Raw genomic sequence first — 13,782 nt, forward strand, 5'->3', positions numbered from 1 at the left:
AAAAAAAAAGGTGTGAATGGGATAGCTAAGATTTGGGGGAGATCCAGTGAAAAATCTGCACTTGGCCTGCTTTACTGGAGTCTTAAGTTCTCCTTCTTCTTTAAAGAGACTGGAACTCAAAGGGCAGCTGTGGATCTCTCATCAGTGCATCCATACTCCCAAGAACAGGCTTTGACCTTTCTTTAAAAGATTGGCGCACGTGAGTGTAGATCTCTACAATTTACACTGACGTGAAATGTTGAATGGGATGTATAGTCAACCTTTTTTTTTTTATGCCATGCTTAATCTGCTTTTCAGCTCACGTGTGTGTGTGTGTGTGTGTGTGTGTGTCAATTGATACAGTAATGAGGACTTTAATGGGTAAAGCTATTGCAGATGTGACTGCCTTTGAAAAACGAGAGAAGCAACTGGGAAAAGATTAGAAATACACGTCCCTTTTAGTTTACAAATCTGTTATATGTTTACAGTTGTGCCGCTTTCTATTTAGGAATATGTGCTTATCTCGTTCAAATTACTAGGGCATGATGGTTGGTCACCAGTGAATAGCAGCCAGTGGGTTTCCTTCTGATGTGTGCTTTTGTTAGAACATGAACCACTACTGATTCAGTTGAAACAGAATGACCCATACTACCTTTAATAAAAGTTCAGCAAAGAGGTCAGTTATAAAATAAATATACAGAAGCTAATAGTTTTAATTAACAATAGTCTTATATAATAAAAGCCTAATATGCTAAGTGTCTGGTTGACTGGTTGGCTGTTCAACCAATCAAAGCATAATATGCTAATGATATGCTAAGGCCACTCAACTGCTCCCCATGATGTGCACTGACCACCAGGGGGCAGACACTCCAACTAGTAGGTTAGCTTGCTGCTGGGGTCCAGCCAATTGGGACTGAGGGAGATGGGCTGGACACGCCCTGGAGGCCTCCTGTAGTCCCTCCCTGGCTGGCCAACTTCCCATGCCCCTCCCTGGCCCCGATGGTGCACCAGTGGGATCCCTCAGCCTGATCTGCATCCTCTCGCAATCTGGGATCCCTCAAGGGATGTCAGAGAACCGTTTTTGGCCGTATTTTGCAGGCCAGGCCAAGGTACCCCACTAGTGCATGAATTCATGCACTGGCCATCTAGTGCTTTATAAAATACTATTTTAAAAGATGATCCTATTCATAGAGACATAAATTACTAAGAAATGTGTAGGATGTCTATGAAGAAAACTGTTAAGTGAAAATAAGGGAAATTAAAGAAGACTGAAATACATGATTGGAAACATTCTTTTTTTTCTTGGATAAGGAGATAGTATGCATCAAATTCTCCCCTAAACTTAATGAATTTAACAAACAAAGTGTCTTATGTGTTTTTGTTTGCTTGTGTATGTGCTTGGTTTTTAGACTTGGTGTTTTGAAAAAATAAATATGAGAATAGCGTGTACCCTGGGTTGCAGATTCAATACCCTGTCCCTGTCAGGATGTGTGGAAGAGGCAAACAATCGATGTTTCTCACATTGATGTTTCTCTCTCTCCCTACCCCTTAATCCCTCCCTTCCACTCGCTAAAAAAAAAAAAAAAAAAAATCAATGGGAATAATTTGATTCTGTGATTATTTCTTAGTATTCATCGAATTTTCTCATCACAGGTCTTAGCACCTGGTCCAACACCTTGCAACAAAACCCTTGTATGCAGGAAGTTATTCAACAGGTGTGTGTTTTTTTGTTGAAGGCCTTTGACACTGCCAGAGCTGTCCACAATAATGGTTAAACCTCAGTCCATTCCTGATGGAACTTCTTAAGGAGCATTGGTTAGCATGCAGTAAACATTCTGCCCACCAGGGGTCTCTTTTCCCCATCATTGGGGCCAAAAGAAAGTGCGTGTGTGTGTGTGTGTGTGTGTGTGTGTGTGTGTGTGTGTGTGTGTATTCATTTCAGAGAGGGAGAGAGAGATAGAAACATCCATGATGAGAGAGAATCATTGATCGGTGCCTCCTGCACGCTCAACACCAGGGATCAAGCCTGCAACCGGGCGTAAGCCCTGATCAGGAATCCAGGTTTATCAATGTTCAACCACTGAGCCACCACAGCCAGGCAAGAACTTACGCCTTTGTATCAGTGGTTTTCAAGCCTTGCAGGCCAAGGTGTGGTTGTGGCATACCACCACCTCTAGAACCTCAGGTCCAGTCTGAGCCTGGCAAAATCAGAATCTGAATTCTAAGATCCTCGTGGGATCCACATACATGTTAACTACTGAGGAATACTGTTCTACAGGGCAGTCCTACTCTGATGAACTTGGAGGAACAACACCACCCCATCTAAATCGCCTTTTTCACGTATAGAAGTACTTAGAAAGAGGTTTAGATGTGTTTGCTTTTATTATGAATATAAAATATACATACGACGTATGATACATTTACACATTTACAATTTGCTTTGCTTTCATCTTTTTGAGCAAATCCCATTCTGCATGGCCCCACTGTCCACTCCTTCCACTGCACTCCGCTCTCCCTCACAACATCCGCTTCACCTTAGCACAGTGCGCGACTTGGTCAGGAATACCGGGCCCAGCCTGGAAATGGCTGGCTTTCCTGTCCTCTTCCATGTACTGTTTCCTTCACTCTATGCTTTTCCATCGCCTCAGACTTCATCAGTAAAAATTCAGGAGAAAAGAGGGCGGCAATAATCACCTTTGTCTCTTAAAAACACCTTGAAATACCCTACGTGAGTGAGGTGACACCTAGGCAGCCACCGAGCACTGCTCATTGCCGTGGGTTATGGGCTATCTACGGGAAGGCTCTGGAGCATTGTGTATGAATCAAGCTCTGCCCACCAAGCAGATGAGCGTAAAGAATCTGAGTGTCGGTGATAGTGGAGTTCACTTAAGAATAAATAAATAAGTACACAGGAATAGGTACAAATAAATAAAGTGGGTCGCTTCTAAGGGAAATTTCAATGCCTATGTCCCCGTGCTTTCTCAAAACTTCCTAAGGTGCAGCCTGACCGTAGGTTGATGAGAAGCAGGGTTTTATAACAGTTGCTCTTCTCTGGGCCCCTGCCTTCCCAACGCCACCGGTGAGGAGCAGCTGAAGAAAGCCCGCAGTCGTGTCTCTTAGAAGGCGGCGATGCGAGAGGTCTTGTAGGAGTTCTCTTTGAGGCTGTCAAATATCGCTTTGGTCCCATTCTGCCAGCGTAACACCAAGTCCATCGGGGTCTTCCCAGCCTAATCAAAACAGATGAGGCAATTTGACTTCCAGATGGGAGGCATCTATACATTCACATCCTCTCTCAAGGAACGTTTAACGAGGTAATGGATGAGTGTGTGCTACTGGAGTGTGTTATGCTTTCTTCTGTGAGTGATTTGCCATTTTTATTCAAACCAGTCTTTCACTGTTTCTCATGGGAATGCCTTTGGCATTTCAGATTAGCATTTTCCCGTTCCCTCCTCCCCCCACGGGACCATTTCAGGTATTAATAAAAATCTCCAGTTCCTATCAATTTGTAAAATAACTCCTTGATTGATAAGAACTGGTGGGAACCCAGCTGCTTCAACGCCTTGGCTTAAATACTCAGGAAATGCTCAGAACTATTACTGCTCCAGGGGGTAGATTTTTCACAACCAGTGACACTAAGCTCTCTCCCAGCAAAGTTTTCTTTTCTGGAGGTGACATCAGTGACATGTGCGAATAAATAATTTTTGATGCCAAAATTCTTTTTCTTTTGAATGACTCAAGATATCACAGAAAATTAAAATTATGTCATCTCTCAATTCTTGTCTTTAAATATGAGACGTTCGAAAACTTTCTGCTTCCATTCAGAAGTCTCTCTCTAACAGGGAGATTGCGAATTGGAAGCTTTGAGATGCAAATCCGTCTAGAGACCTGTTTTGTGTTGGCCCAAATAGCTTAGGTTGTGTGTGTGTGTGTGTGTGTGTGTGTGTGTGTGTGTGTGTGTTGTACATTGGAATTAATTGTCAACAGTTGGAAAATTAGAGATTATTCCCAACTGAATTTGTGATCTCTGAGGAAAAAAAAATCAGAAGAGCTGGCAGCATGAGGTTGGTTCTGCAGAGCCACAACGGGCTGGATTTGGGAAGGGCCTCCACCTTGCAAAGCGTTGTGCACAGATTCCTGCAGCCACCGCTTATGTTATTTATATGATTCGCCTGCCCCTGTGCAGATTGAGTTAGTGGCCCTGTAGCCTTCACTCTGGAACCTCTCACGCATCTCTCTTGAGAAACACTTATCAGCAGACATGAAGACAGTTTGGACAACAATACAATAACATGTTGTGCATTGTTTCCAACCCCTTCCAAGATGGTTTCCAATAGCTTATTGGTCTTTTGTGGTGACATGAATAGTTTGAGAACCCACATGCCTGGGTCTCACTGATATACAGAACTCCTAGCCCTATTTGTATTTTTTTTGGCTATTCCATAAATTCTTGGCACTCCTCTCTATTGAAATCTATCTCCTGATTTTCTGCCTAGTTACACAGTCTCCCCAATCTGTATGCTATTTATCTCTGCGGGTAGTGTCTCACTGTCTGGGGGGGGAAAATGTATTTTCTGCAGCTTTGGAGATTTGTTTGAATCAACTCTTTTTCTGATATTTTAAATTATTAGATAAAACCAATCCCAAAATCAGGGGTGAGGGAATTCTTTCTTTTAAGTTTTCCCACCCCAGGCAGCAGTCTCTATTTCTTGCATTTATTCTTTGTTCCAATCATCAAGCCAATTGTTTTCATGATAATATATTCCTCTCAGTCTCATAGTAATACAATAAGGAGAAGAAATAATTCACATTATATGATCACTGGGATTTTCTTTTCCTTTTTTTTTTTAAGCAATTCTCCAAAAGCTTTCAAGTTATTTTTTTCAGTAATTTACACCCCTTCCTCTGGGTGATATTTTTAAAGCTTATATTAGATGATGTTTGCCTGGGAATTGGGACCGTGAGAAGTTGGTTTCAATCCCTGCTTACAGATGAAGCTAAATTAATACATACTTGTCAAGGGGACTTATACAAGCATTTTCAAGGCCTAAATATAGGAAATTATTTTTGAGGGATGTGCAGATAAGCCAAAGCGGAAAATAGATGGAGATTATCTCAAAAATATAGGCAGCAGTACAGCGGCCCCTGGAAGAAAGTGGTAGCATGCAATGCTGTTGTCAGGAGGGAGGAATTCCTGGGATTGGATATTGATTGATTTGAGCTCATGGGCTCTGGCTGCCTTGACCACTGTGGAATCAGACCACTTCAGGAAGGTGGTGGCTATTCCTGTCAACCCCAGGCCTTGCTCAGCCAGGATGATCACAGCAGATTGCACTTGTGTCCGTGGAGGCGAGCAATTGGACCATCTTGTATTTTCAAGACCACATTCTAAAAGAATTACTAGATACCACAGTAGACACTGAAGTCATAGCTCTCCCCAACTCTGACCAGGTGACCCGAGTCTGCCAAGGTTAGCAGGGATGGAATGGACCAACGGGGGCACTGAAATCATCAGAGACGACCCTTGACATGCTAGGCATTGTGGGACAATTTCCAAGATGGTTTTATCCATGGGAAATCCTGCAGGCAGGGTCCCTTGCTTGGAGCACTTACACAGTTCTTGACGTTGAGGTCAGCGCCGTACATAATCAGGAGTCGGATCATCTTGTAACGGTTCAGCCTCACGGCGTCGTGCAGCGGGGTATCTCCTTCCTAGAGAAGCAGAGTGACCACGCTGAAGGGGGTCCTGGGGACAGGGGTGGGTGCCGTGGGTATCGGCTTGGGGAGTAATCCCAAATCAGCAAGGAGTAAACTCTGACTACTCACTCGGTCTTTGGCGTTGAGGTCCGCCTCGCAGGCGATGAGGTGCTCGGCGCATTCGTAGTGGCCGGTCCTCACGGCCACATGCAGCGCTGTGCTGAGCAGCTGGGAGAGTGAAGAACGAGGGTGATTTGCTGGGCGAGAGGACCCGGCTGTCCCAGACCCCCAGGCGTGTGGGGAGGCGGGGGAGTGGCCACTATGGTACCCCACAGCCTGCATGGGCTCCCAGCAGATGGCAAAGGTGGGAGGAAGGGGGAAAGGAGAAATGGAAAGGAGAGGGGGAGAGAGAGAAGGGGGAGGGGGCGCAGGGCTGCAAGAGGAGAAATACCTTATCCCGGGCACTGATTTTCGCTCCTTTATTCAGCAACAATTTTAAGACATCCACATTTCCTCCACGGCTTGCCCAGTGGATGGCTGTAGATTCCAGCTATACCCGGGAGGTAAAAGGACATGACTTAGGGCAAAGAAGGGTCTGGTCAGAGGAATCAGTGCAAACTTGGTGGCTAAGGCCCAGGCACACCTGCTTTTACATCTGGTGGCAGTGGTTGTCCCCGTCTAGATCCCCAGTTCCAACTGTTGCAGTTGAAGGCCCTTTGCCAAATGTTTTACCTAAACTCCATGTGTGGGAACGGGAGCATAGGCATGCCTATGTGTGCATCTGTCGTGTGCATCGTTAGCTCTTAGTCTAGTAAATATGTATTAAGAAGAATAAGAACTACAGTTTGTTGAGGATTTCCTCGTGCCAGCCACCCTCTCCTTGGTCATCCTCTCGGCAACATTATGAATGAGGTAGGTGGCACTGTGATGAGAAAATCAAGGCTCCACAGTAGTCATGTTTGTTCCCCAAGGACACACAGCCAGTGAATGGCAGGATAGATACACAAACCCACTTTTAATCACTTTTGCCAAATACAAATGCCCAAAAGGTCTAGAAAAAAGTGTACCTCAAAATTCTGGCAGAATAAAAGGGGTCCCTTCCAAAAGATTTTAACTTGGATCTGACACCTCTTCCTGAGCCCCTGTTGTTTCTTATCTCCTTCCCGTTGTGGTCTCTCCTTTGTGCGAGCAGAGTCTCTGCACCTCACCGTCATCCCTTGTGGTCCCTGCATGCTGCACACTCAGAGAGGGCCCCTCCGCTGCTCTGTGTGGTTTGTCTCTGGCCTGTCACATCCCACCCTCACGGATTTTAGTGTCTTAACATGCTAACTTCATTTTTTCTTTCTTTAATTGTTTTCCTGTGTGTCTTTTGGGTTCAGTTGTGGCCAAATCCTTTGTACTCTTCGTGTACCTTTCCAGCTTTGCTCTCAAGTCAAATTGAGCTGCATTTAAATAAATAAAGCATTTTCCAGCTCAATTTCAGTTCATAAAATCCTCTGTATACTGGTCTTTGTAGAAATCACAGTGTTGAATTATTGAGGTCTGAAAAGCAGCTGCTTTCCATAGATGCAATTCATTTAGTATGCAGCCTAGCCCCAAATCACGTCTACGGCAGTCGGCATCTATCATATAAGGCATGCAGCGAGAGAATTCTGATTCATTGCCGGCAGCCCGGGGGCCGCACGCAGACTGCCGTGTATAATGGGAGGGCGGGGATGTTGAAAGGCGAGTGTGGACTGTATTACTTCTCAGTAATGCTACTGACTTGATAATGACCCAGCTCTCTGATGAGGATATTGAATTCTGCCCAACAGCTTTCACTTCCTCCTTTCCTCTGGAACACTTCTCTCCTTTTCAGTATGTATAGAAAATACTTTCCACATGACCTAGTCCCATCTCTTGTGTGGAGAAATAAGCTTTTGGCCCTAGCTCTCTCAGATCAATTTCCAATCCAGTCAGCCCAGTGTTTCATTTTAGCTTTTCTCAAGCTTCCTATAGTTTATACATTTTGGCTTATTTCCAAGCGAAGAAATATATTCACCATATCACGGAATTCGATCTGTGCTCCAGCTTCCAGTAACTTCTCCACAATTGCAAGGTGTCCTTCCAAGCATGCTCTGTGCAGAGCTGTCCGTTTATACTGTCAGGATAGAGATTCAAAGGGAGAAATGCATATAAAAAATGTGCATAAATCCTTTCTAGTGGGTATGAATCTCGGGACTCGGATGACCTAATTGATAGAAACTGGAGTGCTTCTTTATGAATTAGAAATGTTAAATTCAGGAGAGAATCCAAGATGGCTGCTCGGGTAGGCAACTAGCCGCAGCCGCACACAACAATTTTAATAAAATACAACTAAAATATAAAATGGACATTACCCAGAACTACAGGAAAGTCGACTGACTGGAAATCCTACAACAAGAAGCAAGGAGAAAACCAGAAGGAAGCACGGAGGAGCTGTAAAAGCCCAAGGTACGGAGACACGCGGCGCGGGAGAGGACGGAGCTGGAGAGGAGGGAGGCCGAGTGCCTGGCGGGCGTTCCCTAGCGGAAAGGAGATAAAACTCCGACTGTGCTGGGCCCCCGACTGCTCTGAACCCCAGATCTGGGCCAGACCCCGGGGACTCAGGCTCAGCCATAGGGAGCTGGGCTGTAAGTCGGAACCCCGGGGTAGCGGAGAAAGGAGGTCCCGGAGGCGCGCACACTGCCCCCAGAGAAGGGACGGTCGGCTGTGCCGCGGGATTGCCCTGACGGGAAGGAGACTGGGGCTCCAGACTGCTCTGAACGCCACCTCCAACTCCACTTCCAACTGAACTGAACCCCAATACCGGGCTCATTGTGGGAGAGCATAGACTGTTTGGCAGCAGGCGAAAATCGAGGGCACCTTTCTCTCAGAGGCGCCGGCAGCGAGCACTGAAGGACCCGCATAGGGCGGGGCTGACGGAAGCCAAAGCTGCAGGCTCCACCCTGAAACCCCGTCCCATCTGTAACTGCGAAATGCGACAACAAAATAGATCAGAAACGAAAGAAATGGAGGACAAAAAGCGTCTGGATATAGAGTTCAAATCTACACTTATAAGGTTTTTCAAGAATTTCCTAGAAAAGATGGATAAGGCCTATGAGGATATGAAAAGAGATCAACTAGAATTAATAAGGAGTCAACAAGAAATGATAAGGGATCAACAAGAAATAAAGAATACATTGTCTGAAATAAAAAATATTCTACAGAGTCCTAAAAACAGAAGAGAAGATCGCAAGAATCAAGTCAAAGATTTGGAACATAAAGAGCCAGAAGACACTCCTCCACAGAAGCTAGAAGGCAAGAGAATCCAGAAAATTGAAGATAATATAAGAAACCTCTGGGACAACTTCAAGCGAACCAACATCAGAATTATGGGGGTTCCAGAAGATGAGAGAGAGCAAGATATCGAAAACATACTGAAAGAAATAGTGACAGAAAACTTCCCCCACCTAGTGAAAGAATTTGACTTACAAGTCCAGGAAGCGCACAGAACTCCAAACAAAAGGAATCCAAAGAGGACCACACCGAGACACATCATTATTAAAATTCCAAGAGCAAAAGATAAAGAGAGAATATTAAAAGAAGCAAGAGCAAAGAAGGTAGTAACTTATAAAGGAGCACCTATACGATTGTCAGCTGACTTCTCAACAGAAACCATGCAGGCCAGAAGGGAATGGCAAGAAATATTCAAGGTGATGAATAGCAAGAACCTACAGCCAAAAATAAGCTACCCAGCAAAGCTATCACTCAGAATCGAAGGCCAGATAAAGAGCTTCACTAATAAAAAAAAGCTAAAGAAGTTCATCACCACCAAACCAGAATTATATGAATTGCTGAAGGGGGTTCTTTCAGAAGAGAAAGTAAACAAAGATAAAAATTATGAACAACAAATACGTAATTATCAACAAGTGAATCTAAAAACCAAGGAAATTAAAAAAATCTGATGAACAATATTAACTGTTGAATATAATAGAATCAGAGGTATGGAAGGGGAGTGAACTGACGATTCTTGGGGAAAAGGGGAGAGGGGGGGCGTGGGAAGAGACTGAACATAAACTGTGCACCTATGGATGAGGACAATGGGGAGAGGGGAAAGGGCAGAGGGTGGGGTGGGAACCTGGTGGAGGAGAGCAATGGTGGGGGGGGGGGGGGGGAAGGAACATTTGTAATAATATGAAAAATAAAAACTTATTAAAAAAAAAAAAAAAAAAAAAAAAAAGAAATGTTAAATTCACTAAAATTGCAGAACTAGAGCAATTATCCTGCAACTGAGATTTGTGCTTCCTACAAAGTACATTTCTAAATGCCTAGAGGGCTACATACTGGGATGTGAACTTGAAGGTTCAAGTTGACCTAAATGGTGATTTTTCCCTCTATTGTGTTTTGCACCTTCATTGTTTGTGTGCTATTTATCATGCAGATGAGACAGTTTTCTTTCATCTGGGACTGTTGGTAAATTAAATATCAAAAAGTATTCAATTCATTTTAAGAAAATGGGAGCACTCATTTTTAATTCTACTTCAGAAATGATTCCCCACTTACATTTCTGAATACAAAAATGTTAGTGATTTTCTGGAAAACTGGCTTCATACAAATAGGTGAATTAGACTTATTAAAGCTGCAACAACTTTAGGCATTATTTCACTCCAGTGCCCTCTTTACAGATAAGGAAACAGAGATTGGGAAGTGCAGATTAGCTGCCAGAAATCAAGTAGCGAAGCAGAGATAGAACTGGCACGTGAACACTAGTCTCTGAACGTCCCACCTAGAGCTGATGTGTTGGGGTCCAATCAGAGATGATGCTAAGTATATACAGGGTGTCCCCCAAAATGCATAGACACTTTGAATAATTATTAACTCCAGTGGGTTAAATCTGAAAAGAAAGAAACATCCATGGAGCTATCAGAAAAAAGGGTATATACATTTTTGGAGGGGCACTCTATTTCTGCGAAGGTAGTTTGTTGGCCTGGCCTTATTAAAAGCCTACCTCAAGGATCTAAGAAGTTAAAGGCTAGTTTGTGAAAAATCAGCCAGAAATATATGCGTGCAAAAATGTATTCAGTCAGTAGCACTAATCCAGGTTTGTGTGTATGTGTGTGGTGTGTGTGTGTGGGGGGGGGGGGGGGCGGGGGGGAGGGAGGTTAGACCACTGTACTCTTCTGTTATGCAGCTGACATATGTGGCAACAGCTGGGGAAGCTGTTTCAGGTGGATTGATTTTTGGCACCATATTAGCAAGGCTTCAGTACAGAAGACACACAAAATTAATGAGCTGGGTTTTGCAGTGCTTTGTGCACGCCTTACCTCATCACAAGCATCTGGATTGTTCTTGTCTGACAAGAATTTTTCTACTACTGGCAGTTTGTTCTCCAGGGCAGCCTTCAGAAACCGGGGCACATCCACAGGTTCTGTCTAAAGCCAAAATAGGGTGAGAGTTACCCAGGAGCGGCCCAGCATTCAATCAAACCCTCCACGGGTTGATTCCCCTGTAGCACACACGCCAGGTATGTAAGACTGTACAAAGCCTAAAAGCCCTTACAATGATTTCAGGTTCAGGGTCCTTTACAACCGGAACTTTAGTTTTCCTGTATTTCTTCTTTTTCTTCAGTTGAATGATAACTTCAAGGTCTTCTAAATTTTCAAGCTTTGATCTTTGTTCTAGTTTTTTCTTCTTGAGCTAAAAAAGAAATCTGTGTTTCAAAATATGTTGAGTTCTACTGACAAGCATTCTGATGGTGTCTAAACAAAACCTGCAAGTTCTGAGATAAGTATGCGTATAGCTTGAGCAAAAGAATAGAAAAAAGAAATAAATCTTTGATTTCAGTTTAGTCATTTCTTATTCGAGGATGTGGGGGCCTGATTTTTTAATTAATTGCCTTCAGCTTCACTTATCTTGCAAGTAGGATCAGCTTTTGACTAATTGGAGATAGGATCTAGTCTCGAAGTGATGATTTTGTAATTACTGCCATAAACAAGCCGCAGATTTCTGTCGAATGTTTTCATTATACTCAAGAATTTTTTTTTTAACCCAAAATAATCTAATAATGAGTGCTAAGCTTTGAAATATCAATGCCAATCTCTTTCAGGTGGCCCAGTAAGCAGGGACCATGAAACAGACTGTCCAAGGGCTACAGCTAACTAATGCATGTATTATCTGTGGTTATTAAGTAATGAAAATTCACTAAGGAACACAGATCTTAGCAACACAGATAGTAGACACAGTCAAACAATGATCCTTATACCACAAACCACGTTATTGAGAGAAAGAAGGATTAACTAGATGCATGTGAGATCAGAAATTCACTGGACACCTTTCTCTTTCCGAGTCTTTCCATCAGAAGATGGTCAAAGAACCTTCCATCACCGATTCAGAATCTGGAAGACATAGTCTCACCAAATAATTCTTTCCCACAACATATCCCATAGAAGTTGTCTCTATGGGGACTCATATTTGATCTGAAACATCTTTGGGTTGGTGGCATTTATTTTGTTTCCCTCCTTGCTTCTTCCTCCTTGGCACCTCCTTTTCCCTACGCTATCCTCAACCTCCCACTAATGGATCCCATGGAAAGTTCTTACCTCTGCCTCTCGCTGTTTCTCAATTTTCCACTGCTGCTCTGCAAGGCTCACTGAGTGGGCTGGAAGTGTTTTCAGGTCCTCGTGCTTCTCCAGAGTAACAGCAGCTTCATACTCTCCATCAGTGAAGTCCTCGGGGAGGAACTCCCCAGCGTCCCCACTGCCATTCTTCTTCCCGGTGACCTAGGAGAGAAGAGGATGGCCGGTCAGAGCAGCAGGGCGTGTCCTGGCGTCTCCTCTGCGGAGGAATGCTGCAGGAGGCCCTGGTCCTCCCTGGCAACAGCCGTCCCTGTGCAACTGTCAGATCTCAGGGGTGACCCATCGCTGCGATGTTCCAGGACTACCTCCAGGTTCTTGTCCTGCTGTCATAGTTAAATCAAGGGTTAGGTTAGATTGATATGCTGAATTCCACTTCATCCACTGAGTCACATGTCTCCTGGGAAAAATCAAAACCACCCCCTCTGAAAACTTAAAAAAATTCTTTCATCTTATTGCTTTTGATAACTCTTGGCCTTGAGTTGAAAAGTTTTCTGACACGTGTTCTTGCCCTAGAGCTTCTTCCCTAAGGCATATTGATAATGACTTGTGAGTGTACACTTTCGTAATAAAACCAAAAAGGAGAAGGTAATAAATAAGTAACGTGTAGAAAATTCATTGCTCCCAGCTCCATTTTCCCAGTGTCACTCATTTTTATCACATAACCCAACCGTTTTTCCATATATGACATTTTCACTGTGCATCATATACCTGTGCATTATGCCTGAAAGAAAAAAGGATATTTTCATTTTTCAAATTAAAACCAGTTTTCACTGCATCAAAATAACATCTCTTACGTACCAGCTCTTCCACTTTCAGCATCATCATGCTGGCCTGAAGTGTGTCTGTATGTTTTTCTCCTGCGGAATGAATCCCTTCCGTCGGCCCTGCTTATATAGCCAGGACCCGGTGAGATAATCTTCCAACCTGGGAGCCCAAGTAACACCCCGCCCCCACCCGCGGCCAGCCCAGAGGCAGGTGAATTTTCGTTCCAGACTCAGTGTCTGGGAAGCAGAAGAGGGAGGAGATGACAGGCAACCCCGCCGAATATGTGAATCAAGAGGAAATGTGAGAGGGCCATTCCTTTGGCAGTGACCGCACCGCTCAGCAATGCCAGTCATCCTATCTATCGGGAAGCCGGGGGACAGCTGCTTGCTGATATTGCACCACAACACTGCTCTTTCGCCTTCTTTGTCAGCGTTCATATGACTAACTCTATCAGGAAAATGTAAAAACCCTGCACATCACACTCCCGGTAATATCTTTCTGATAAGCGGACTTATCGGCACTTCACTGGGGGAAGTGTTACTTCAGGACACCCTAGTCCTGTGGGTAAACAGCCTGAGAGGAAAGGTCCCGAGTCCTCATGGCCCCTGTCTATATCTGTTGGAATTCTCTGGAGTGATGTCTGGGGCTAAAAAGGCCCCATGACATGCCTTCTTGCCATCATTATAAGAAATTGAAAGCATTCAGTAAT

At 44.1% G+C, this 13,782-nt stretch overlaps 1 protein-coding gene across 1 annotated transcript; it reads right to left on the reverse strand.

Moving 5' to 3' along the window:
- Nucleotides 1-618: 618 nt before the first annotated feature.
- Nucleotides 619-13,470, reverse strand: ANKRD1 (ankyrin repeat domain 1). Its single transcript, XM_084904819.1, has 9 exons — nt 13,107-13,470; nt 12,273-12,452; nt 11,233-11,370; nt 10,998-11,105; nt 7,715-7,813; nt 6,125-6,223; nt 5,803-5,901; nt 5,590-5,688; nt 619-3,206 (listed from the first exon to the last, which is right to left on the reverse strand). Exons 1-9 carry the CDS (start codon nt 13,131-13,133, stop codon nt 3,096-3,098), a joined length of 960 nt encoding a protein of 319 aa, XP_084760945.1. The 5' UTR covers nt 13,134-13,470; the 3' UTR covers nt 619-3,095.
- Nucleotides 13,471-13,782: the final 312 nt, after the last annotated feature.

The sequence above is a fragment of the Pipistrellus hanaki genome (genome assembly GCF_964339955.1).
Source record: "Pipistrellus hanaki genome assembly, chromosome: 14".
NCBI lineage: Eukaryota > Metazoa > Chordata > Mammalia > Chiroptera > Vespertilionidae > Pipistrellus > Pipistrellus hanaki.

Coding starts and splice junctions, on each gene's coding strand:
- ANKRD1 (XM_084904819.1), bottom strand. CDS start 13,133: ATGATGATGCTGAAAGTGGAAGAGCTG. Junction 5,902..6,124: donor AAATCAGTGCCCGGGATAAG/GTATTTCTCCTC, acceptor TCACTCTCCCAG/CTGCTCAGCACAGCGCTGCA. Junction 5,689..5,802: donor ACCTCAACGCCAAAGACCGA/GTGAGTAGTCAG, acceptor CTGCTTCTCTAG/GAAGGAGATACCCCGCTGCA.